Here is a 27,492-nt window from a genome sequence, read left to right on the forward strand (position 1 = left end):
AAGGTTCCTAGCCCAGACCCCTAATCCTTACAGGCTCTTCTACGCAAACACATCTTTATGTTTCCAAAAGGTCTTTCCCAATGTATGACAGAAAAATTGTATCACACAGGGAATATTTCAGCAATAAGAAAATATTTTTCCGAGAAAATGTCTAAAAAACTATAGTGGAATTTGGGGAAAATACAATTTTTCACAACTTTTAAATATGTTCATTTATGCAAGTGGATAATAGAGACCTCTAATGTTATCTAACTTAATCAGTAATAAAAAAAATACATATTTGCATTTAGCCAAAATATTAGAATGAGTAATGACTCTACTACAAATAAAATTATTTTATAGAATTTTGCAAAATTACAAAGTGGCATTCAATCTGGTAAAGGATCTGTATCAACAATATATAAAGAATTCTCACAATTCAAGAAAAAGCATGTAATTTTTCAAAATGCTAAATGCAATGTGGCATCCTGGATTGGATTCTGAACAAAAAATACATATTTGTGAAAAAACTGGTAAAGTGCAAATAAAGCCTGTAATGTCAAAAACAGTACTGTTCCAGTATTAATTTCTTAATTTTGAAAAATATACTATGGTTCTGTAAGGTGCTAACAGCATTAGAACCTGAGTGGTATACAGAAATTCTCTGCTATATTTGGCAACTTTAATTTAAATCTATAATTATTTCAAAACAAAAACCTGGAGAACACACCAATAAATGGAAATATACCCCATGATCATGGATAGGAAGAATTAATACTGTCAAAATGGCCATCTTGCCTAAAGCAATCTGCAGATTCAATGCAATCCCTATCAAAATACCGATAGCATTCTTCAATGAACTGGAACAAATAGTTCTAAAATTCATATAGACCCACAAAAGACCCCAAATGGCCAAAGCAATCCTGAGAAAGAAAAATAACGTTGGGGGGATTATGCTCCCCAACTTCAAGCTCTACTACAAAACCACAGTAATCAAGACAATTTGATACTGGCACAAAAACATACTCATAGATCAATGGAACAGAATAGAGAGCCCAGATATAAACCCAAGCATATACAGTCAATTAATATACAATAAAGGAGCCAGGGATATACAATGGGGAAATGACAGCCTCTTCAACAACTGGTTTTGGTAAAACTGGACAGCTACATGCAAGAGAATGAAACTGGATTATTGTCTAAACCCATACACAAAAGTAAACATAAAATGGATCAAAAACCTGAATGTAAGTCATGAAACCATAAAACTCTTGGAAGAAAACACAGGCAAAAATCTCTTGAATATAAACATGAACAACTTTTTTCAGAACACATCTCCTCGGGCAAGGGAAAATAAAAAATGAACAAATGGGACTACATCATGCTAAAAAGCTTCTGTACAGCAAAGGACACCATCAGCAGAACAAAAAGGCATCCTACAATATAGGAGAATACATTTGTAAATGACATATCCAATAAGGGGTTACTGTCCAAAATTTATAAAGAACTTAGATGCCTCAACACCCAAAAAGCAAATAACCCTATTAAAAAATGGGCAGAGGATATGAAGAGACACTTATCCAAAAAAGAAATTCAGATGGCCAACAGGCACATAAAAAGATGCTCCACATGGCTAATTATCAAATTAAGGGAAATACAAATTAAAACCACAATGAGATATCATCTCACACCAGTTAGGATGGCCAACATAGAAGAGACAAGGAACAACAAATGCTGGTGAGGATGTGGAGAAAAGGGAACCCTCCTACACTGCTGGTGGGAATGTAAATTAGTTCAGCCTTTGTAGAAAGCAATATGGAGGTTCCTCAAAAAACCTAAAAATAGAAATACATTTGACCCAGGAATTCCACTTCTAGGAATTCACCCAAAGAAAACAAGATCCCAGATTCAAAAAGACATATGCATCCCTATGTTTATCACAGCATTATTTACAACAGCCAAGATATAGAAGCAACCTAAGTGCCCATCAGTAGATGAATGGATAAAGATGTGATACATATACACAATGGAATATTATTCAGCCATAAGAAGAAACAAATCCTACGATTTGAACAACATGAATGGAGCTAGAGGGTATTCTGCTCAGTGAAGTAAGCCAGGTGGAGAAAGACAAGTACCAAATGATTTTACTCATTTGTGGAGTATAACAAAGCAAAGTGAAGGAACAAAACAGCAGCCAACTCACAAACTCCAAGAAGGGACTAGTGATTACCAAAGTGAAGTGGGTGGGGAGGGTAGGTGGAGAGGGAGGGAGGGAGAACGGGATTAAAAAGCATTATGATTAATGCACATAATGTAGGGGAGTCACAGGAAAGGCAGTATAGCACAGAGGAGACAAGTAGTGACTCTATAGCATCTTACTACAACTACACTAATGGGCAGTGACTGCAATGGAATAATGGGGGTCTGGGGGCCTTGATAATATGGATGAATGTAGTAACCACAATGTTGCTCATGTGAAACCTTTAAAAGATTGTGTATCAATGATACCTTAACAAAAAAAAGTTGGGGGGAGGGGGACACAAAATATTTGTAAAGACTTTCATCAAGGATATGTTAATGAAAAATAGGTGTATGAAAAGATGCTCATCATTAATCACTAAGGAAACACAAACTTGTACATGAATGTTTATAGCAGCATTATTATGATAGAAACAACCCAACTGTCCATCAACTGGATTAACAAAATGTGGTATATCCACATGATGAAATCTTATTTGGTCATAAAAAGGAATGAAGTGCTGATACATACTACAATATGGATGAACCTGGAACACACACTAAATGAAAGCAGCTCATCATACACACACACACACACAAAAAAAAAACACTTACTCTATTCATATGAAATGTCAAGAATAGGAAATTCTAAGAGACAGAAAGAAGATACATGATTGCTTAGGACAAAGGATGGAGGAGTAGAGGACAGAGATGATAAATGTCAAGAATAGGAAAATCTGAGAGACAAAAAAAAGATACATGATTGCTTAGGACAGGGGATGGGGGAATAGAGAACAGAGATGATAGCTAAAGGGTACGGGGATTTTCTTTCTGAGGTTATGATGAAAATGTTCTAAAACTGTGGTACAGCTGCACCTATCTGTAAACACAGTAAAAGCCACTGACTGTACACTTTAAACTTGTGAGTTGTATGACGTTAATTATATCTCAATAAAGAGATTCTTTTAAAAATGTAACTAGACACCATACACACCTATTAAATGGCTTAAGAAATAAATTACTGATATATTACACAGAGTGACTCAGTCTCAAAAACATTATGCTTAATGAAAAGTCATACAAAAATATTGAATACTATATTATTCTACATATATGACATTCTGGAAAAAGCAGAACATATAGGAACAGGAATCAGATCAATGGTTGCAAGAGGCAGGGCTAATCAGAGGAGACTTGACTATAAAAAAGGACAAAGAAACTTTTCAGAGTGATGAAAATGTATTTTGATTGTGATGGTGGTGATGTGACTGCAGACATGTCCAAACTTGGAAAATTTTATGCTGAAAAGGGTTAATTCTTACTATATAAAAATTATATCTGACTTTTGAAAAAGTTGTATCCAACTTAACTGCAACTTTATTTTTTTTTAATCCTAATACAATGATAGTAGTATGGAAACTGCTACTATACTGACTACTAAAGTTCAAAGTCCAGGCACCCTTTGGCCCAGCAGAAACAGACCAGATCACATATGTAAGTATGTTCATGGTAATACTGTGAATACTCTGTAATGGCTAAACACAAAGACACAGACACCACAAGGGAGCTCTTCATGTACTGTTCTACCAAGAGTCCCAAATTATATTTTATGTAATAAGCAAGGGATGGATATTTTGCATGAGTCTATATATATATATTTTTTTAGAAGAATAAATAAGCAACTAAAATCACCTGCTATCATTAAGGGATTAGGAATTAGGCAAATGTAGAACACATTTTTATGCTTTTTGATGTGTAAACCATGCAAAAATAAGAACTAAATATTTAGAACACTACATTTAAAAATATACAGTTTAAGTACAAATTATGAACATTTTTAGAACACTGAAAATATTCCAGAGACAGACATTATCATGTACTCTTACAAGTTAACTTTCAATTACCAGAAGAAAATAAGCAATCCACATAGGAGACTATGCACTTAACCATCTTTGTGACCTCAGCACTCCACAAAAATAGAAGAAAATAAAAAGTGTTAAGAATTGGAGAACAAAGAATGTTTTGGAAGGAAAAGGTACATTTTTTTAAAGGATGCATAAATGAAAAAATATTAAGAAAGCCGAGAACTTGTTATACCTTTGAAAACTCCAATATCTTTCTGTCCTGGAGTGCTGTGCTCTTCCAACCCTAAGGTATCTTCTATGTCTTATGAGGGCCAAAGAGAAATAACTAGGACTTCTTGCCACAGACAAAAAGTAACACATGTCCTGTGCAATTGAAAAACTCAAAGACATCGTTTAAACAGAGATACACACCAGCACAACCAGAGCATCTGAGTGGGTTATTTTAAAATTCCAGAAGCACTTGAAACTCCTTAAAATATCATATTCCCAAATGTAGCAATCTTTCAGTCTGTAGTTGAGAGTGTGAAGCTAGATAACTTCAGATGAACAGTATCTCTGTGCAAGATATATAGGCTGATGAATTAATTTTTAGCATACATGAACAATGTTTCTCAATTCTGGTCAAATCCTAGGCTTATCACCCCTTCTAGTGTGGCCAGACAACAAAGTTCACTTAACAAGCGCAGACCTCCTCATGGCAATAGTTAGAAAAGTGAGGAATGTTTCACCCTCCAACTTACTGATTTCAAAGACCCATAACCCTTCAAACCTGGGTTACAGTCTTCTGATAGCACTCGCCCAAACCTCTCCCGTGGCTTTTTCAGTCAGCACTAAAAACCAAGGCTCCCAGCTACATTCCTATATAGAAAGGGTAAGTATTTAAATTCCATATTGAAACTTCATAAGCAATGGAAATAAGAGGCAAGCCAATTCTGTGCTAACAAACCAAAGAACCTGGTTGCACTACTGCTAAGAAAAACTGGTTGCTTTCCCCAATACAGAACAACCCAAAATGCCTCAAGCTAACCCAGTCCTAGAGATGAAAGAACTCTAACTGGACTTAATACTTACAACCCTCTTCAATTGGCAAAAAAATCTCTTATAGTGTAATTGACTATTTTTTAAAAAAAGCTACAAATCAAAACCGATAGTAACTAATAAGGAGAAGATATCAGAAGATACTAACATAATACATTTACATCTTTAACATGATATTTGATGACAAAATTAATAATCAATAAATATTAGATGCTATTAAAACCATCATGTGAAACTCTGTACTACTTCCTGAAGATTAAGACAGACTGTTTAAAAGGTATAGTTTTACTGAGATTGATCTATCTGCTAAGCATCTGGATCTCACTTAAAGGTAGACCTTTCAGCCCCACTCTATGTACTCCAGTTTAAAAGTTAAAATTTTAATTAAATTAGACTTTAGAACTGAAGCTCATCTTTAAAGTGTAAGTAACCTGGTGGAGTATTTTGAATAAAGAAAAACAAACTCTGCAAATCAAAACTTCATTTTGTATTAACAGCAACACAGAAATTTCAACACAATCTAACTGTAGAGTACAGTATAATAGAAAAAAACATAACTTTGAAATCAGTGTCCTTAAGCAAATTACTTAACCTCTCTGTATCTCAGTTCTTTCCCTGGTGTACTGAAGAGAGCACCTCCTGCTTAGTTGGGCTGATGTAAAAACTAACTATAATTATGAGAAAACAGTTAAACTTCCTGGCACATAAGAGGTATTTATAAATGTCAATTGTTTTTCCACATCTTTCCTCAGCTGTCCTTTCTGAGTTAGATTCTCCCTAAATAAAAATAAAGTGAAGAACAAACAACACAATTAAATTATGTATCATTACAAGGACAGGCATCTTGAAACAGCTAATGTGGCACTTCCCGAAGGGCCACCTTAAAAAAGTAACTCTTACTTAAGGATGATTAGAGGCAAAATATAAGGATTCATTCACTGTTAGCACTTCTCAATGGTGAACACTTACACTATAAAAGTAATTCAAATTCCTCTTTAAATTTTTCAGAAACACTCATGAGATGTCTATTCCATATTCTCATTTTATTAACAGTCATGCAAGATCCTGGCTGTCTAATTTCAGACAGCATTCAAATTTAAACACAGAATGATTACAGACTTCAATAATCAAAAAAGAAAATGTATCCATTCATAGTATATAATTACAAAGCTTTTATTCTAAAAATATGTATTCTGATAAATACACTTAGATCATATATGTTACACATATGGAAAGACCTTGCCACTCTTAAGCACTTTTGAAAGTGAAAAATTTTGCAGTCAGCTTTTTTATTCAAAACACAGATCAAAACTAATTGAGAGACATTGGTGTAGATGAGTTTTACACAGTGGTTCTTTGAAGTCTGAAAATACTATAACAAAGAAAATCTCTTTACAAAACTCAACATGAAGGCTATGCTTCTAAAATGATCCAGATAATTATTAACCAGGACAACCAAATAAATAACTTGAAAACATGGTTTTACTGATGTACAAACACCAAAAAGCTGTATACTTCTATAAATGTACCTAGCTAAATATTAAAAGGATCTTACCCTATTTTTATAAATGGCTCACAGTTTATTCTCACACTAATACTTCTGTTGTGTCAGTGATAGTAATGCCTTACATTAATGTAGACTTTTCCTTTTGCAAAGACTTTTTCATATTTTATGTTCATTTAAGCCTTACAACCACCCTGAAAAATAGGTAGTAAGGCAGACAGTATACCCTACTTTACAAATCAGAAAAACAAGGCCCAATGAAAGTTGTCAAGGTCACAAAGAGAATAAGGGGTGTAACATCAGTCTCTCTCATCTACCTACTCATACTCATTAGAATTAAAGACCCCAAAAATGAGTGAGGTTAATGAAAAAAAAAATTAAGGCATTATTCATCTCAATTTACTTTTGCTTCTTAGATCTTAAAGAAGCTGAGTATACAAATTAAAATATTGTTAACCGAACTTAAGAAAAGCTCTAAGGTAGTTCAGAATCTATACAAATATATACATACTCAAATATAATCCAAGGCAACAAATTGGAATCTATGGCTTAGGAATTCTTATCGCCATGCCTAGAATTCAGGTTCTTACTTTTGACTAAGCTTCTGTAACACAGCATGGTGACTAAATAGAATTTGAATCACTATTGCCTAGCCAGGCAATTCTAACAATCAATTTGTTAAATCTTAAAACAATCACAAACCTAAATTATGTTACATTCAAATAAAAATTTTCTCACTTAAATTTAAAACTGTACCAAACTGGGTTGTTCTCCATCAGTATTGCTTATTAGATTCCTATGAGAAAGTCTGGCATACACTACATACATTAAAATACGTATGGAATGCTAAGGTCTTACAAAACAACATGGAAACACAAACATCTATAAGACTGTTTCACTTTTCAGGATTTTTGCTAAAACTGTAAAAATCCCATAAAGGAAAACTCAAACTGTAACCAAAGTGGCCAGAAAAAGCTTCATAAAGGACGAAACATTTAAGTTAGTCTTTAAAAAAATGACCTGGATTGGAGTGAGAGAGGGAAAGTAACTAAGAGTTACTAACATGGGTAAGGGAGGAAATAGCTTCCCTGTGGTATGCTGATAAAGGCCTGAAAAAGATGGCAGGTAGAATGGAAAGAACTACAAAGGAAAATAAACTAATGCTTTTTTCCCCAAACTCCACAGTTAGCTTTTTATAAAATCAATTCAAACATGAGGGCAGTTTACCCAGAAGATAATGCAAGATAACTGTTCTTTGTGGTTACAAGTATCATTCTTGACAATTACCATCCACATGAATGGGTTCTACCTGACAATAAGAAATGAGGCCTTGGGTTTTTTCCTAAATAAATACGTCCACAACAGCATTTCTCTTCCTGTACTTTGATCTTATAATTAAGTGAGAAGAGTAAAAATGAAGGGAAATGGAAATTAGGCCCTAGCTTAAAAGCAGAGGGAAAGAAGGATAAGCATGGGTTCTTTCATACATTTTAATGTAGTTGCTTTCACAATCAGCAAAGGGGAGTGTTTAATCCAATAAATTAAGAAGAAAATTCTGAGAAATTCTTTAAAATCTTCTGAAAGAGATGATAAAGAGGAATTAGGATTTCTTTTTTAAAGCCTTGGACAAGAGATACAGCAAATGACATTTTACAATAAAAGTCATTTAACCTATTTCATATATAAAGAAAATTGTAAGATATATAAAAGGCCAGATTTTATGTTATGGGTAAACTCTTTCTTCTTATTTCTCCTAAAAAAATTTCCCAGCTTGATGAGAATTATGGACTGCTTTCCACCAGATTCTCAAAGGTTTACAGAAAACGCTAGGGTGTTTTTCCCTCTTTCCTCCATGCTATTTTCTATTTTGTTTCAACCAATTTGAAGTTAAGTATTGTTATCCTGAAAACTGATTATGTTTAAAATCTACTGCCTTCCTTAAAAAAAAAAAGAAATCACAAATAGAAATCCACAGAATACTGCTTAAAGTTTCAAATTAAATAGTTTTGGTCCTTTTCCAGAAGACTACATTAACTAACTTTTCATAAATAACTGAGGAGCCATCTGAAAGGATAAAAACTGACTATCCTCTAAGGATAAATAGTTGGAGAGTAATGTTAGAAACATTTCTGTTTGGGAATAAGGAGCTTGGTACTATCTATATACATTGTATTAAGGGTTTCATTAGCATTTTCTACCTTAGTTTCACTTAACACTGGCAAGACACTGTTGCAAATGTATCATGGTCAGTGTCTCTTCTAACCATGATGAGAACAAATGCTCTCAACTAAGTAATTTCATTCCTATCTCTTTGAAATAGTCTCTTCTTTATACACATTGATATAACTCATTATCATAAAGTTACAATATATTAGCTCATTTTTTTTATTAAGGTATCATTGATATACAATCTTACGAAGGGTTCACATGAGCAACATTGTAGTTATTACATTCACCCATATTATCAAGTCCCCCTGACACACCCCATTGCTGTCACTGTCCATCAGCGTAGTAACTACCCCCCTCCCCCATGACCCCCCTACATTTGTGTGTGTTAATTATTTAAAAGTTATTTTTGTGATTGCCAAGAATTAAGAGCTACTGAAGACAACTCCACAGCACACTATTAAGAGAAAACATTATAACTCATGTATGTTTGGATACAAGAAAGAAAAAGGTAAATAACTTAAAAGTAAACAGTAGTCCTACAATCATTTTAAATTAAAGTAATAATAAAATAATTACTGATTGTAAACTAAATGGAAATCAGGGTATCTGAGTAAAACGCAAAGTTAAGTCATTGAAGAGGACACCTAACAGAGGTAGGTACTGGGGCCTGGTATATTTGATGGGCTTAAAGAACTCACAATTTTATTCTGTTTTTTAATATTAAAAGCCTAATTCAGGAAAAAAAATTTATTGAAATTTCTCATCTAACTCTAGATTTCCTGAAAACCTAGAAAAAGATCACAGACACAGTTTTAAGAAAGTAAGGCTGGAAAATTTAAGACAACCACCTAAACAAAAGTATGTCCTCACTAAGAGCAAAACTGTGTGACTCAGAAAAAAACATACTTGATGAACATTAACAGATGAACAATAATAAATAATATATATTATATCCAGTGTCTTATAAGCAGTTATGTTAATACCACTACTGTGGAATAAAATTTACTCAGTAATAACAGTAAAATAACAGTAAAACTAGGTTGGGACATTCCTCTCCATAAAGATACCTCTTCAGTAAAATGACAACAGGCTTGCAATTATAGAAGACTTAAATCCTTGAGTCTTGAAATCAGACGGAAGTTCTCATTGAGAGCCCAAGAAACAACCCTGGAAAGAAAAACTCGTGTTTAACACCTCTCAAACAAACAAAAAAGGAGTAAAATAATAAGAACCCACTATCCTGCACCCCTTTTCAAAGTTCCCTTTGGTTTTCCTGTCAAAGCAAATTCCTCATTTACTTTATCCTGAGTCTGAGGCCAGAGGAAATTTACCTCAAGACATTGTTCTTAACATATTCCCAATAAAGATACAAAAACTTTCTAAATTAGTCATACATCCTACTCTCACATCATAACTGATTATTATAGTCACAAAAACAAAAATAATACAGTCATTCATTTCCATTATAGTCCTGAGTCACATTTGGTGCCTCTTTCTCTGAAAGATATTTTATTTCAAACTGACATAGATCCATCTCTGTAGTTTCTAGTCCAGTGAACCTAGTCTAGTTGAAGGGGATGCCTTAAGCATGCCAAAAGCCTTAAATGTCCTCCTCTCCTTTCCAATCATCCTAATACTATTAAATTATTTGTCTTCAAGCACTATCTTGACTCACTGCCTGGGATTCAAAAGCCTTCAATGATTCTCCACTGCACATTGAAAAGACTAGAAATTCTTAACCTAGCATGATTAAACTTTGTAAGCCTGTAAGCCAACCAAAAGGCAGTGAAAAACACATTTCTGTAACCACAAGGGCAGTCAGCATGATACTTCTTACAGAATATATGCAAAATATGAAGGAATTAACACGTTCAGTATATAGAGAAATATGTAAACATTCCATCACAAAAGCAGAAAACAGTCTTGCTAAGATAAGACTCAGTGAGCAAATATACCTTACCACCTAACTTTCTAAATATTCAGTCTGAATGTTTCCTAAGCTATTATTGTTATTGTTTGCAAAATGAAGGACTAAAATTATTGATTTATGAAGGTATTTAAGAACACAAATCTCATGCATTAATAAAATCAGAAATCAATGTTTTCATTCCCTAAATTATTGAATATATCAACTTCATTCACTAAGAGCAGTGTTTACTTCTGAAGTAACAAATTTGTTTTTTGTGGACCTAGAAAACAAAACATCCATTGAACTATCTTGCCTTGAAATAAAGAATGAAAATATGTAACATGCCAAAAAATTCATTTACAATATGGAGGCCTTCTTTTAAATTGGCTAGTAATATACAATAGCAACTGTAGCTTTCCTAACTGTAATCACTGGAGAGTTCAAGCAATTTACTGGGAATTCCTAAAAATTATCTCACACATGAATAAAATCTGAGCAGAATAATACTGAGTGAGAAAGAAAAATTACAGTCTGGTGACCAATGGTTCAACTCGCTCAATATCCACTTCCCAGCCTACCTTCTTCTGTCTGAAGTTCTCTAAACTGTAGAGTAGACCTCAAGAAATTATTTAATCAATTCTGTTCAGAATGATATTATAAGCAACTCCAAAAGAACTGTGCAGTTATCTAATACTTGACTGAGAAAACACACACACTTAAATTTAAGAAATAAAATTAAACATAAAAATATATTTTTGTTGATGATATTGCTATATTATTATAAATGGAATCAGCCCTTCAAATTTATAAAATATGCTTTCACAGTAAAGTTTGGTCCACTCTGCACCCTATCAAATATTAGAAAGGAACTTTCTACTTCCCTGAGATATTCAGATAACAGCACTGAATAATCACCCCACACCCACACTCTTCCAAAGGTAATTGCGTTTTTAGAGATGAAAGTCTAGAGCAAAGAACAGACTTTTTCTGTAAAGAACCAGAGGGTAAATGTTTTAGGCTTTGCAGGCCTTACTGTCTGTGTCAACTACTCAGCCTCTGTAGTGTGAAAGCAGCCACAGACAATATGTAAAGCATGACCTTGGCTGTGTTACAATACAACTTCACATACAAAAACAGCCTACTGGCTAATTTTGGCCCAGGGGTTATAATTTGTTCACCCCTGATCTAAGGGATTAAATTTTCAAGTTTGCTGACTCTGTCCCCATGACATGAAGATATTCATGCAACTACTTTTGGCCTTTATTTCTTCTACTTAGGAGTCCCAGCTACATCATTGATTTTCAACATTTTTTAGTGGTGAATCTTTTTCTAATAAAAACTAAGTGTGAAGGATATGCTAGATTTCCAGGCCTCCCTGAGAAGCCCTCCAGGGCCATCTATAGTCTGTAAGACAATGAGAAAACCATTTGTCAGTTGTGCTAAGGTTCCACTCAATACCAGGAACCAATATTGACAACACCTTTTCCTCAATGTCACTTCAGGCATCATCAGAAGGTAAAGGAAGTATTCTATGAATTAGGGACCCTTCAGATACTCCAGAAATCACACTACCTCCTTACATGAAGAAGAGCAGTTATATGTCAACGGCAATGGAGTGAAAGTTAAAGGCTACTTTATATATGTATTTAATTGAGATGTCTCTTGCTCAGAGTCTGTGAAAAAAATTTTACCTACAGTAAGTTTTATTACAGCTTACTCTTTTCTAAAATTTTATATGTAATCAATAAGTAAGATTTCAATGGCACATATTTAATCTATTTCTGATACTACCTCTTAAGAAGTTTATATATTTGCATGTATATCACTCTACAATTTAAAAACAGTCATATCTATTAAAATGGATCAAGGCTAGGATGTCTATATAGTAACAGTTAATCAAAAAATTAAGGATACTAGAGTTTAATTAAATTTTATAATTTAGGTCTGTTAATTTAAATTACTGTTCTTGATAATGGTCAAAAATCTCAAAGTAATAAAAAATCTGTATAATAGAACAAAAAAGAGATGCAGGAGCCCAGAGGAAGAATTTACAAATCTTTTAAATGTCAGTGAAAATATTTCATGTAAATGACAGTTCAAAATACCAGCACCAAAGTGATTAAACTTATAGGGAGGCAGCTGCCTGATACTCAATAAAAGTAACTTTGTTCCACAAAGATACATTTCTATAAAAGGAGACTTAAGTGTCACAGAAACTTAACCAAAAATTACTCCTACTTCACAGCTTTTATTCAATTTTCTATTAATACAAAAATATAAAATTTCTTTTTCCCCTGTAGCTCAAACTCTCAGGAAAGAGAGATAAAGTCATTAAACAATTTATTAGCTCCAATTCCTTGCTAACGGTTGTGCTAAGTCCTGAGCTTTAAATATGATAGTAAGTCTCAGCCCAGTAAACTCCCAGCCTAGGGAGGCTGATAGAGTGTAGCAAGTTAATCTGTGTTAAATGAAATCAGGATCCTAACTCAGACTCCAAATTCAGGCATATATTACACTCCACCACTCCACCAAAACAAGTAACTTATGAAAACAGAGTATTTTTAAATGATAAATACCCCAACTCTGTCCAAAACATTTCTAGCCATTAGCTTCTGATAGCAAATTGTTTAAATGACCCTGCTACACATAACAGTTCATCTATATAAATTTGAATGCGCTAACAAAAAGCCCATAACTAAATATAGCAGTTGCTCTAAGACAGGACACAGTGCATACTTACTTAATGTTTTAGTATCAAACTTGTCTTGTGTAACATTGGACGTCAAACCATTTTTCTTAAAGACATAAGTTTATAATTATGAATTCAACAAATTACAGAAAACTTTTGAAAAAGCTATCTTCTAGGAATATTTTATATACAAATGTATATTATTTATAAAAAAGTGATTCAGCTTTTGAGAGGAATGACAAATTGAAACCTTCAAGTCTCAGAAAAATGACAATATATTACTACAAGCAGAAATATTAGAACATACAAATGTTGCACATTAAAAAAATCAAATAAAATGTACACAATTTTAAAATTAGAGTGAATCTGAAGCAAATGGAATTCATTTAGAAAACGTAAGCCTACATTGCATTTTAAATCAATAGTTACTATTTAGATATCTTTAAAACTTATTCAGTATTTTATTAATATTTATATATAAGCTTACCCTCTGGTATTTTTACATCTATTTTTAAATAAGAGACCATGGTTCAAAAAATTAGTAATCATATATCTAATAAGCTAACCAAGAAGTGAATAATCTATAAGATTCCATAACTGTAGCTACAGTAACACAGCTCTATAAAACAGCAAGATTTCCAAGAGGTCTCCTGAGAGCCACTGCATAAACTTATTACAGTCATCTGTTTCCTATGCAAAGTAAGTTTGACAAGTACTATCAGCTCACTGCACTCATTCATCTTAATCTCCTTCTCTCCTGCCTTTCTGTAATACAGCAGCTTAAAAGCTAAATACTCAAATTTCCAGCCTCCCTTGCAACTAGGAATAAGCCACATGACAGAGCTCTGCCGAACAGCAAGTACCTGGAGAGGGCTTTCCTTCAAAATAAAAAACAAACTCATACCAAGAAAAGGATTTTCAACATCCTCTCTTCTCTCCTGCTTGGTGGTGCAGCCACCAGTTTGTGACCTTGAAAACTACTATCACTTGCTAAGTAGGAAACTGAGCCAGTTTCCTTAAGGACATTCATGAGCACCTATACCAATCCTGTATTGCTTACTTTAGATTTGTTATTGTGTGAGAAAAATAAGCTCATAATTAAGCCTCTATATATATAGTTTTCATAACCTAAAGACTAATGCAATCCTAACAAAATCTATGCTATGCATCAAGTCTATAAAATTGACCTGTATGTTATGAATCACTTTGGTGAAATTAGTCTTAAGATAAACTAAGGATGAAAAATTATCTAAAGGAAAAAGAATAGAGCGTAAATGAATACCAACCATTGAAAAATAATATTACTTTAATAATAACCAATACTTATTAAACACTCCATGCCAGAAACTGCTCAAGAACTTTAATATGCATGAGTGTATTTAATGTTCACCAACCATATGAGGTTGGAAATATTACCATACCCACCCAATGGTAAAATTTTCATCAATTTATGACAGAAACAGAATAATACAGTAAAACAAAACTAAGTAATTTGAAATTATGACCTATTTTTACATTAAAATCTTTTTTTATGACGTGAGAATAGGAGAGCAAGTTTACATTTATTTAAACATATTTTTAGCAAAATAAATGACAAATCAATACCAGTGCCCCAACATTTTATGAAATTTTTAACAGTTCATCAAATCCAAAAACCTGAGACCTACCGAAGTATTATCTGCCCAGGGCCACAAAGCAGGTTGTTTGACACCAAAGTCCAGAATCATATATAACCAGTAGGTTATATGAAGGAAATACACTAGATTAACTCAAAACTACTACTGGGTGAATACAACAAAAGATATTAAATGCGTAACTACAAAGGAAAATAGCCATCTCAGCATATGGAAGTGGGAATAAGGACTTCTTAAAAAGTGAAAGGATTTTACCGTATTGCCCCCCACGGAGTTTTTCTCTGTGTGATGTAGATTTAAACCCACCAGAGAATATGGAGTCAACAAAGATATTCCCACCCTTCCAACTCAAATCTCAAATGAGATTAGGTGTAGAGATTCACGTTTGGGAATAACTTTTGGGTCTCTCTGTACATTTTTTACATCTAAAAGCAGCTTATGGTTTTCCAAATTGAAGGAGCAGGGCAGGTATACAGCTAATGTTTGCCCCTAACACTTGCTCCTCAATTTCTTTAATAGTAGGGGGATCTTGACATAAATGAAAACCAGAAAATTGAAATGCAGTCAAATACTTCTTTACCTCAACTCTTGGCATTTTATGCAACTGTATTTCAGTATTTTAAACACATAACTTTTTAATACTTATCTCCAGTTGTTTGGAAATGTGTAAATTTGATCAAGCAGTTTCTTAATACAGTAAACAGTCAAATATTTCTAACAATTTCACCAAGCATTTTCTAATAAATTTGACTGTGCTTAAAAGAGAATGGAGTTTGTAAGACTACATAATGTATCTTAGGGAAGAAATCAAAAACTTATTGCCTTGAAGAAAATACTTATGTACAGAACTAGACAAATGTTAAAATAAAGAGCTTTAGAGTACACCTATGCATTTTCACATCTTACATAAGATTTTAGTTACCTCAAAGCCTGGCTAGCTATTTTTTCACTTGTGCCCTCAAATGCAATTTATTATTAAAAACATCAAACAGGGAAAACATTCTTAAAACACAAAAAATAAATGTTCTATATCTTTATAATTGAAAATAATAAAGATCTTCAGGCTTATACTTTATTTGTAGTTATCTCAAATGTTAGGTCTTAGATTTTTAAATCCAATCTTCCAGCACCGATTTCAGTTATATAAAAAAAAAAACAGCATGCATTCTCCAATATTTACTACAAGAAAAAAAAAAAAAAAGAAAAGTAGGTGGCTAATGGGGGGGGCTTTATAACTGAATTGTAAAAAAATATATATATGAGGAAAAAAACACTTTTAAAAAAATATCTTTTTTTTTTCCTTTTTGGATTGTAGTTCAAAGTCCTAAGAAGTCTAAATCAAAGTACTAAACACACTCAGTTTAAATAGTGTTGTCATCTATAGCTGTAATAGGTGAAACTTTTTAGTCACATCCTTGCTTTCCTTCCACCCCCTCACTCCTACCAAAAGTAATAAAGACTTTTTAAGTTCACAGGAAAGGAAAAGGGGAGGGGGGAGGTACAACCTTAGTTTCACCTAGACTGACTTCCCTTAAGCTACAATTTCTTTTCTAATGTGCTTATTGTACACAGAATTTTATTTTCTACACAATTTTTCTTATGCAAATAGTCTAACTTACCTAAATTCAGGATCATGAAACAGTCAAGACTGATAAAATATACAGCATCTTGTAAAAAAACTACAAAATTCAGGGAGGGATTATTAAGGCAAACAAATTTTAGCTCTTCTTGTTCATTTATTTACTAGCTAGTGTGTATTTGTATTTTAAATTTTTCCCAACTAAGATAATGCTTTAGTCATGTCACTAATGCTCAAATACATACAAGTATTTAGCTAAAAGGGACTGATCTCTTCATTAAGAAAAATTATTAATCAGAAAAAAGATTATTTTTAAAAATATCTTAATTTGGTAGCTCCTTGTCAGAGTCACAATAAAACTCCAAAAGCTAAGCTTTTTTTCTTTTAAATTTGAAATAACGTTAGAATAAAGAAGTTTATTTGAAAAAAATAGTTCAGAGATTTTATACTCCTCATTCAGCTTTCCATAATTTGACATGTAAAATAACCACAGTAAAATTATCTAACTATTCACATTTCACCAGTTGTCCTAACAATGTGTTCTTCTGATCTAGGATCTAATCTAGAATCCCACATCTCATTTGGTTATAATGTTTCCTTAGCTTCATTCTGTGACAGTTATTTAGCATTTCATCCTTTTATAACCAAGACCGTTTGGAGCACTAGACTGTTATTTTATAGAATGTCCTAAAATTTGAGTTTGTCTGTTTTTCTGGCACTAGTTTTTTTTAGTAAGAATACTACCACAGATATGCTCTTGTCAGTGTATCATGATGTTTATTACTGGTGTTAAAAAGAAACAATAGGCTAAAAGTAGAGTCACTTGTGCTAAGCCCGCATCACCAAACCAAGGCTTAATACCTAATCTAATTGCAATTCCAACCTTCTCCAAGATTGCAGTCTAAACCAGTCAAGCCTGTAATTTTCTGGTCCGCACTAAGGAGAATATCTGCCACATAGAACCTTTCTATCCCCAAAAACAGATGAAGTAATCCGCCCTCTCCTCATCTCTTCCTCCTTCCGCAGATAAAAGCCTTCCATATTGTACAGTCCTTAGAACTCCTCACTATTTGCAAGATGGGATGCTGCCCAAATTCATGAATCGTTCAAGAAAGCCAATTAGATCTTCAAATTTACTCAGCTGAATTCTGTTACTTGACACTGATGATAGTTAACTTGGATCATTCAGTTAATTTGGTATCTGCCAGTTTTCTTCACTATAAAGGTATTGATTTTTCCTTTATAATTATCTTGTGGGGGAGATACCTTGAGATTATGCAAATATTCTGATGACATCTGATATATGAAATTTCTCATCATACTTTCATCCACAAATTTTGGCATCCACTGATGACTCTTGTTTGCAACAATTATTACTGTGATGTTTGCCTACTGGTTGAATTTCTATTTCCATCATTCCTTCAACATTTTTTATTGGAGTTCTATTCCAATAAAGAGCTGTCTCTTCTCCCCCATTTACTTATTTATTCAATTACGTGCTTATATTGGCATGAGCTCATGGATATTTTTGCCCCTAGAGGTTATAATGCGTTTTTATTTTGTTGTTCAAACTGTCTCTGATTTGGCCATTGGGACTCCTTTGTAAACACACTCATTAGACTTCCTTCTGAATTGTAAAAACATCACTTCTGTTGGGAAAAATCAAGCAATTTCTTTGAATGAGGGGTTATTGATAGCTAAGGCAAGCTTTACCACTTCTATTACAACCAAAATAAAGTTTTTTTAAGGAAAGAATATAAATCTATATCTATCTCTATCTCCCAAATGTGTTGTACTCTCACAACTCTCTTCATCCAAGACCTTATGAACTTTGGTCTTCATTTTATACATAGTAGGATAGAATTTTCTCATCTTTGTCATTATTTAAATCCACATCAACAAACCCCATATATTGACATTTCAGGAACACAGCCCAGAACCACTCAGCAACAATATTTCTGAATAGAAAATCACTTTAACCAAAAGGTAATGAGCCCTAATTGAGTGAAAAAAGCCAATCCCAAAAGTCAAATACTATGTGATTCCATTCATATAACATTCTTGAAATGACAATATTAGAGCAATGGAGAACGGATTACCCCTTGCCAAAAAGTAGGGGAGTCTATAAAAGAGCAACAGGAGGAATCCTTGTGATGATGGAATTGTTCTCTATCTTGACTTTATCAAAGTCAATATCCTAGCACTATAGTTTAGTAAAATATTAGTAATAGGAAAAACTGGGTCAAAGGTCCACAGGATCTCTGCATTATTTTTACAACTGCATGTGAATCTACAATTATCTCCACCTAAAAAGTTTATTTAAAAAAAAGAAAATGAGTTTAACGCCAGAGTGAATGCTCAGGAGAAACCGGATAATCATCACTGTGCCTCAACCTTTTAGATCCACTAATTGGCTAGCTAGCTTCTAGGAAAGTTACTAACAGGCCTCCCCAGAATAGCCAGCTAATGGCTAATTCTTCTTTAGGGTCTCTTCTTGTCTCTTTAGCCTTTATGTTGGGGAGGAACAAATACTGTGAGCTAGAGAAGCACAGAAAGGTGCTGAAGGCCAATTATTATGGTGAGTGTAGGTCTATCATCTAAACCACCATTTTGGTTAAAAGGACCAAAATGCAAATTTTTATTTCAATACATTTAGCTGATATTAAGAATTAAGAATATTAGAATATCTGAGAAATTCTCAACGTCCACAATCTGTAACTTTCAGCTAGTAGGAGACAATGAGAAACTGTATCAGGAAGGAAGACAGCTTTAGTTCCAATGACAAAAGTTCCCTTTTAAGCCACGGACACCAACTCCTCAAAAACACTTCTTATGTGTAATGAACATGAAAGCACAGATAATGGTGGAGCCAAACAATTTAAAATGCAAAGACTAACCTTTCCACTCCACAAAAACCCCACACCACCACACCAAAGATTCACAGATTGAAAAAGAGAAGGAAACACCCGACTACAGCAAGAAATGCATACTTCATACAGTTGGTAAGCAGTAAAGAGCATGTGAGACCAGAGGTGACTTTTTTTTTCCTGAAAAGATAAAAATCCTAACAGTCAAAATAATGTGGCAGTCAGCTGTTTTTCTCTCCACAATGTCTGACATTATAACCACTGAACATATTTTTACTAACTATATATTCAAGCTCTGACAAAGCTACAAAAGACCAATGAATGTACTCCAAATTGCTTCTCCTTCCTGACTTATCAACATTAATCTAGCTAAACAAAAAATGGTGTAGATGAATAAGGAACTATTCTCAAATACCACAATCATTACATTGTACCATTGCAAGTCAATTATGAGTTTTTACATCCATTTTTGCCTGCTTAAATTCAAATGTTCAACTCTTCCAAACGATGGAATGCTTATCATTACATATTAGGAAATACTAATGTACTAATAATAATGATATGATAAATCAGGTATTTCATATTAGATTCACAAATGTAAATGCAGAAGATATGAAGTTTAAAGAAAAAATAGTATAAAAAAAAAATCTTAAAAATCAAAATTATATTCAACAATTGGAATTTTTTTCCTATGAACTAGGAAATGTCCATTGTCATTTGCCATAATTAGGCTGTACTGACAAGTGTGCATAGTTTGATAAAATGAGTAGCTGATATAAAAGTGCACACATTCAGCCAGCCTGTCCAGCAGATGCTACTCTTGCATACGTCTAGTCTTATCTCCATTGGGTAACTCAGGCTCCCAACCGTCTCAAGTCCAAAGAACAGACATCAGCCTTTAACAGAACTCTTGGTCTTCTCTCACTCTCCTCCAACCACAAGCTTCTACAGACAGTGGAGTCACTCCTCACCCCCTACTCACTCCCTTGGCTCCCGGCACATTCAACAAAGATTTACACATATTTTCTTAAAACTATGTGTCCTACTTATATGACAATGGGTCAGTCTAGAATACCCTTCATGTCCCTAGTCCACTGGTGGGTGAATTCCTACTCAGCTAAGACTCAATACATGCATATAAGAAGTCCACAGCCTCCTCAAGTGCTCAAGTGTCAGCATAGGACAGCTGTTACAGCACTAATGCATCACATCCTACTTACAGGATATAACAGATTGGCGAGTTATTTGAAGGACAAATGTCTCATTTCATCTTTGAATTCCCAAGGCCTAAAACATTGAGTATCTCATTAAAATGTGCTATAATAAGAACAATTATTAGACATTGCACTGAACAGTAAATGTAGTTTATTTTACTTAATCTGCAAAACAACCTCAGGAAGCTATTATCATTTTACAGATGAGGAAACAGTACCAAAAATGGGGTGAGGAGAATGGAATAGCTCATAAAATACAGATTATCAGAGAACTATCAACAGTGTCCATATTTCCGTATCTCTTTACTCCAGATCAAAGTTACTTCAGGTAATCACAATTTATATTCACTACTATAAAACTTACAATGTAAGTAAGTTAAAACAAAAAGTTAAGTTTTCCAATGAATGAAGAAGAAATATAGTTCTTCTGTGTTTTTAAAAGGTTATTACATCTTTTGGGTAGTTAAATTTATACCTGAAGCATATCCCACTGTTACTTTATGGGACTGAACTTCAAGTATCACCAAAGGCAGACCCTATTGTAATCATTTAACTCTCTCCAATACCTATTCAGATAAAGTTTCTTTCAGGCCCATAGTAAAAAAATTTTTTGAAAAGAAAAAGACATAGTTTTCACAAGCAGCAAAGAATATCTGATTTCAAGAACCAAGCTTTAGAGTGATAGTGTATCCTCCCTTTCTTATTAAATGGCAAGACTATTTTTAGTGATAGGAAGTTATTGCTGGGTTTTTTTTTTTAATGTTCTTTCTTGAGGGGGGAAAAATGCAAAAATCTATAACAAGGCAGTCCTTTTCCTTTTTTTTTTAAACTGTTTTGTGAAAGCCCAGGGGGCTGAGAATGACTGCATTAAGCCAATCTCTATATACAGCACTGCAGTTGAAGAGATTATTTTAAACCTCTACCAAAATATGCAAAGCTAATTATGGAACTGTTAATTACTAAATGTTTAAAAGGTTATTTGAAGGCAACTAAGTTTCCACTAATATTGTAAAAGAATGTTATTAATTTTGCCATAAAATTAAATTCTCAATTGTTCAAAGTCACACGCTTACACAGTTTGAAATCAGTATTTCATTTATAAATGTGTACCTTTTGACCTACAAATTCAAACAAACATCACTGTAATGAAACCTAAATGTTTGTGGCCAAACAGGCATTACTGTGTGAGACATGTTTTCCCAAACTGCACACAGTTCATTTAGTGTATTTTATGGACAAAAATTACTTAATAAACAAATATTACTGGAGCGCAACAATCAGCTAAAATATAATCTAGTATAAGCTATCTAATGAAAATATGAAACTGCTCATAACAATGATAAAAAGAAACTGAAATGGAAATTTTAACTGTAATAAACACAATTCTTCCACTAGATTTGAAAGTTAAATATTTGCCAGAGATACACTTTTGTGCATAGTCTCATAATTTAAAGTTCTCCGGGCTAAAGGTATTTTTTCGTCCTTCTCATTATGACTCAAAATCTAAGCCTTGTACGGTTATGAACTCTCAGCTAACAAATTCATGAGCTAACAACTAAATCAAAGGGTGCAGTAGTAAGAAAAAATTCAATAGTGAAGGACAAAGCAATATTATTAACTAGAAGGGAATAAAGTGAGGCTATATTACACATACCATTTTAAAAAGTAACTTTTACAACTAAAAACACATTAAATTAGGTCTTTAAAATAGAGGAAACAATTCTGCAATAGACGTTTCACCTGAAAAACTAAAAATATTATGCATTTAGACACTCTCAAGAAGCAATTTCAAAGGGTCTAAACTCAACAAGTTAATAAAATGGTTTAGAAAAGTCATTTTATTGTTTAAAGCCCTGGGGGATAAAGCTGTTTGTAATTTATTTAGGTCTTTTACTTCACAAAATTGCTTTGGTGACCAAGCTTCCCATTTAGGTGATTAAAGACATAAACCCAAATAGCTTAATAAAGCAATTACTTAAGAGTTCTGTTTTTCAACCGAGGTGCACTGAAAAATATCAATAAAACGTTTAGTGTTCATTATTTTCAAGAGTGTTTGTTATTTAGAATACAGTACCCCATTGACTGGAACTTAACCAGGTTTCCAGACTCCATACAGGTTGGATTAAAGATGACTTTTTTCATCTTAAGAATATCAGATGAATAGTGACAGCTCCTTAAATCTGAATATGCATGATTAGGCTAAAAAGTCAGGTGACAATTTTTTTCTTTAATTTTTCCTTACCATTCCCCTTCTCTAAAGACATGCCTAAATAAAACGGGTTCCCATTTTCCAGGTGGACATTAAAAGCTCTCTAGTTTTCCAAGTCCCTTCATTTACACTACATTCTCTTCTAGCTAACTTCTCAGGTTACACTAGTGACATCATGATTACTTCTAGGCAATAGATTGACCTAAATACAAAAGTACATCTTCACAGAGTTTGGGAGAGAAACTGGGCTTGTAGGTTTTTAAAAAAAGAAATTGATTTTAATAAAAAATATTTATATAATTCCTCTATTCCTCTCTTTTAAAGCACCTTTTCCTTTCACCAGTAATGAGAATCAAACAAATTTCTTTACTAAATCTATGCTGAAAAGGAAGCACAGCAGCAAAACTCTCCTAATTTCCTAATTCATATCTTTCTATTCATGATATCAATCTGATTTAATGTTTCCTTTTCTTATATTACAAAATTCTCTCCAGAATTCATGAGACAAAAAATACAGAAAAACTTTCAGTTCTCGAATTAACAAAGCACTCAACATAAAAAGTACCTTCTACCAAAACATTTTTTACATTTGAGTAAAATTTCAAACCTTTACAAGATTATTTTGACAAGCCAGGTAAAGATGAAAAACATTCACATTTCAAACAACTTTCTCTTTAAAGCAATAATAAACAAACATGGGGTTTGCATTAGTAATAACCAGATGAACATCAAATAGTGCTGACACTATAAAATGTTCAAAATTTTGGTAGATTTCACTATCTTTACTTTTTTCTATGGTTTGGTGGGGGGAATGTGCTTTGAGATTGTCAATGAAGCTTTCATGTTGTGGTAACAGTAATAACGGGCCACTTCTGAACCAGAACAAGTTCGATGCTGGGTCAGTTTTTACTCTAGTCACAGAACTGGCAGGTTAACAGCAAAGTTTAACAGTTCATTTGTTTGGCACAATTCTTACAAGACGGCGGACGTTTTGTCTCTTCCAGTCTTGTTTGATGACTCCACGCCCCAAAATACACACACACACACACATATCCTGACAGCAGGTTTCAAGTTATTGCTATTCTAATTAATCAACCAAAGGAACAATTACCCCCTACTCTAATTTCCACTAAGGGTCTGTGACATCATTTTCTGACCTGCTTTGCTAGGCTCTAACATTATCAGCTTGTGTCATTTCACTTGGCACTTCAAACACTGAAAGGAATTGAAATATTCTGCTGAAATTTGCTTCCCCATCACACTGAGAACATGCATTTTCTTATGCAGAAGACTGAATTAGTTGACAACTTTAAAACATACATTAGATGGGGAAAGTACACAAGAGGCAGTGCAATGCCCAGGGACAAGATCAAAGCAAGAAACTCCTTGCTTTTGATAAAATAATCCTTTAAAATAGGAACTTCCTGGAGAAACTGAAATGAATTTTCTTGTAAAATTATCACCCAACTTACACACATTCTGTAAATACATGCAATCTATCTGTGATCCCCCAGATGTGACGGCACCGTAAGGAAAAATGAAAAAATCAAAAACGATACCAGGTGCCATTCTTGGGCCTTGTCCAAAGGCAGCCAGTGGAAGATTCAATTTTTCTGTTCTCCCCATATTAAATAGTAGTACTGTCAGAGAAGGGGAGCATTTGGATTGGAACAGATGGCACCCGACACCTAACAAGCAAAGCAACTCTTTCAATGAGATCCTAAATGTCTGATGGTCGTAAGGACCAGGAGGATTTGTCTTAAGAGGTTTGACAAAAGGATCCCCTGAAGTCACCATCCCAACGCTTAGAAATTGCGTCATTACCCAGCCGGCAACTAAAGGCAAAAAAATCAAACCACCACATTTTTATAAAATTTCCCCCTCTCTAGACCAACTTGAGACAACCAAAATCCAACATCAGCAGCAATTCCTCCAGTTAAAGAGAAAAATAAGCCTGAAGGTAAACGAACGTATAAAGGTTAACAAACTTATCTAAATTTGACAAGGTTGTGCAACACCAAGGAATCCAGCAGGGTGCCCTTCCGGGGAGTGCGTTTGAATACGCCAGCTCTGCAGTTAGGTCCGCGATTTAAACGAAAAGCACGAACCTAGCTATTGAACTTTTTCCTCCTTTCATTGGAAAGCAGCATCCCTTTTTCAAAACAGCAAAATGTTAAATACACAAACTCAGTTTTATTTTAGAAGGCCACTACTGATTTGCCTTTTGCAGAGCCACACAAGTTTTCTCCTATACCTTTTCAACCACCATGGAACTCTGAAGGTGAAGGGGCCACATGCATGGGGAGGAAAGGGGCCTGCAGCCAGGGTGGCAGGGGCAGCTGTCAGAAGAGGGGAGCCCCCCCCCCGAGATTCTAAGGCCCCTGTGTGAAGCTGAGGGAGAGGAAGCTAATTACAGAATGCCCTCCTCCGCTGGACAAACGTACGGAGGTCAGGAATGGGGAGGGCGGCGAAAAAGGGGGCAGAACACCGAGAAGAGGGGGAAATAAACCCAGGGGAAAAGACTCGGCGATGGGAAGCCGTTAGAAGTCGGGGGTCCTGATGGTAGAAGCGGTGTGCGCAGGGCGAACTGTGTCAGGAAAGGAAGGGGGTCAGCTGAGCGCGCAGGGTACGAGGCACCAATCCGGCCGAGCCCCGGCGGGTCTCACCTGGGGGGTCCTCTCGGCGGGGTTCTTCATCACCGCCTGGCGGAAGCTGTTATCCACGTAGGACGCCATTGCCCCCCGCGGGCCGGGCCGGCTCCGCTCGGCGCCCTCGTCAGCCTCCTCCCGCCCCAGCGCAGCCGCTGCCTCCGCCCTGCGCGCTCCACCCGCCCGCCAAAGGCTAAGAAGCCAAACCGCGGCGGCGGCGGCGGCGGCGGGGCCCGTGGCGGGGTGGCCTCGCTGGGCCCCGCGGCCGGGAGGGTCCCTGCGGGAACTCGGCGGCCAGGAACTCCCCTTCTTCCTCCCCTAGCTCGCCGCTGGTCCGGGGAAGGCTTCCTGGCGCGCCCGATCCCCTCAGGGCCTGGCTCGACACGCCTCCCCAAGCTCCACAGGGACGGTGGCGGCTCCTCCGGGCCCCGGCGGGCCTGTTATTTTTAGGGAGATACGGGCGACAGTGAAGAGGGGAGGGCGGCGAGCAGACGGGGCCTGCTCTCGCCTCCCGCGCGGAGGGCCGCCCCTCCTCTCAGGCGCTCGCGCCGCCGCTCGGGTCTCCCGCGTCCTCAATCCTCCGGCACTTGGGCGCCGCGGCCGGCGTCGGAACCACTAGCTCAGGTCCGGGCGCTGCGAAGCCCGATCGCTTTGGCCGCCGTCCTTGCCGCTCCCGGTCTCCGTCTACTGGGCTCCGCCGTCCCCCCCGACTGCTGCTGCATCCCCTCGGGTCGTCCTGCCGCCGCAGCCGCCGCCTCTGCCTCTCCGGCCGCCGTCGTGGGCTGCGCTGCGGCCGCCTCCCCCCATCAGCGCGCTCGGAGCGGAGCTGCCCCGGCGCCGGCGCCGCCGCGGCCACAGCACCCGGCGGAGGCTACGGTCCTGCGGCCCAGTAGGTCTCCTCAACTTAGTTCTGGTCTCCGCGGGCCAGGGGAGGGGAAGAAGCGACCGCGGGCGGCCTGGGTCGGGACTCCCGGCGGCGGGCGTCCTAGGGCCGTGAGCCGAGAGCCGCGCACAGCCCCCTCAGAGAGTGTGTTTGGAAAGCGGCGACTCCCCTCCTCTTCCTCCGCCTCTCCCTCCGCCTGCGCCTCCTCGGGCCGACCCAGCCGCTCCTCAGGGAGGAAGCGGCCTCCGGGGCTTGTTGCTTTGTGCTGCAACCATGGTGAGGAGTGAGTGACGGGGCGGGGACGAGCCGGCGAGCGTCGCGTCATCGGAAGGCGGGACGCCCCGGCACGCTGGGTCCCGCCTCCTTGCGCTCCCGCGCCCGCCTGTCGGCCGCGCCCTCGCTCCGGAGTCGCACCTTCGGGGGCCGTCAGGTGAGCTGGGCTGCGGCCTCTAGGGGATCGCGGTGCCTCAGGCCGAGCTGGCGGGAGCCACGCAGGACCTGGCCGGGAGGAGTCGGCGTGAGTCCCGGCGGGCGGGCAAGTAGCACGAGGCTCTTCCCCGCGCCGCCAGCTGGCGCCCCCGGCGCACCTCTCGCCGGTTCCCGGAGACGCTGCAGAGTCCAGTCGCCGCTCTCAGACTCCCAGCGCCGCGCGGCGGTCGAGGGGCGGAAACTTGGCCTGGAGCAGGAGTCCGGCCTCAGGCTTGGGCCATACGAGGCATTCATTTTGAACCCAGGAGTTGGCTCCGAGTTGCTTCACAGAAGATAAATCCTCTAAGGATTTGTTTTACTTATTTGTGACTTATCGGAGGGAAAGCGTTCCTCTCCTGCCTTCGTGCTTGCTTACTGCCACCTTCAGACATGTAAATGACCACCAGATTAAGGAGATGGAGATGTGCCAATTTTAACACTAGACACAAAACCACCCCCAGACGTGCAGACACGCTAGATTGGAAGGTGATCAGATTCGTAGTTAGTGAGAGACTCAGCCGGCAGGCAGGTTCGGTGACACAATCAGAAACGTTGGCAGATCAGGCTTTGCCGTCAGGCCGAGCAAACGTCCTGCA

General features: G+C 36.6%; 1 protein-coding gene across 6 annotated transcripts in view; it reads right to left on the reverse strand.

Moving 5' to 3' along the window:
* Positions 1 to 26,630, reverse strand: part of RAPGEF2 (Rap guanine nucleotide exchange factor 2) — a 251,112-nt gene extending 224,482 nt beyond the window's left edge. For 3 of the 6 annotated variants that reach the window (XM_036992930.2, XM_036992931.2, XM_036992929.2), the window contains exon 1: positions 25,564 to 26,630. In XM_036992930.2, the coding sequence (XP_036848825.1) occupies positions 25,564 to 25,632 (69 nt within the window). In that variant the 5' untranslated portion in view covers positions 25,633 to 26,630. The remainder of the gene's footprint in view (positions 1 to 25,563) is intronic. The other 3 variants (XM_036992936.2, XM_036992935.2, XM_036992933.2) reach the window with 2 other exon arrangements.
* Between the last annotated feature and the right edge of the window lie 862 nt (positions 26,631 to 27,492).

This window comes from Manis javanica, chromosome 3 (assembly GCF_040802235.1).
Source record: "Manis javanica isolate MJ-LG chromosome 3, MJ_LKY, whole genome shotgun sequence".
NCBI classification, from domain to species: domain Eukaryota; kingdom Metazoa; phylum Chordata; class Mammalia; order Pholidota; family Manidae; genus Manis; species Manis javanica.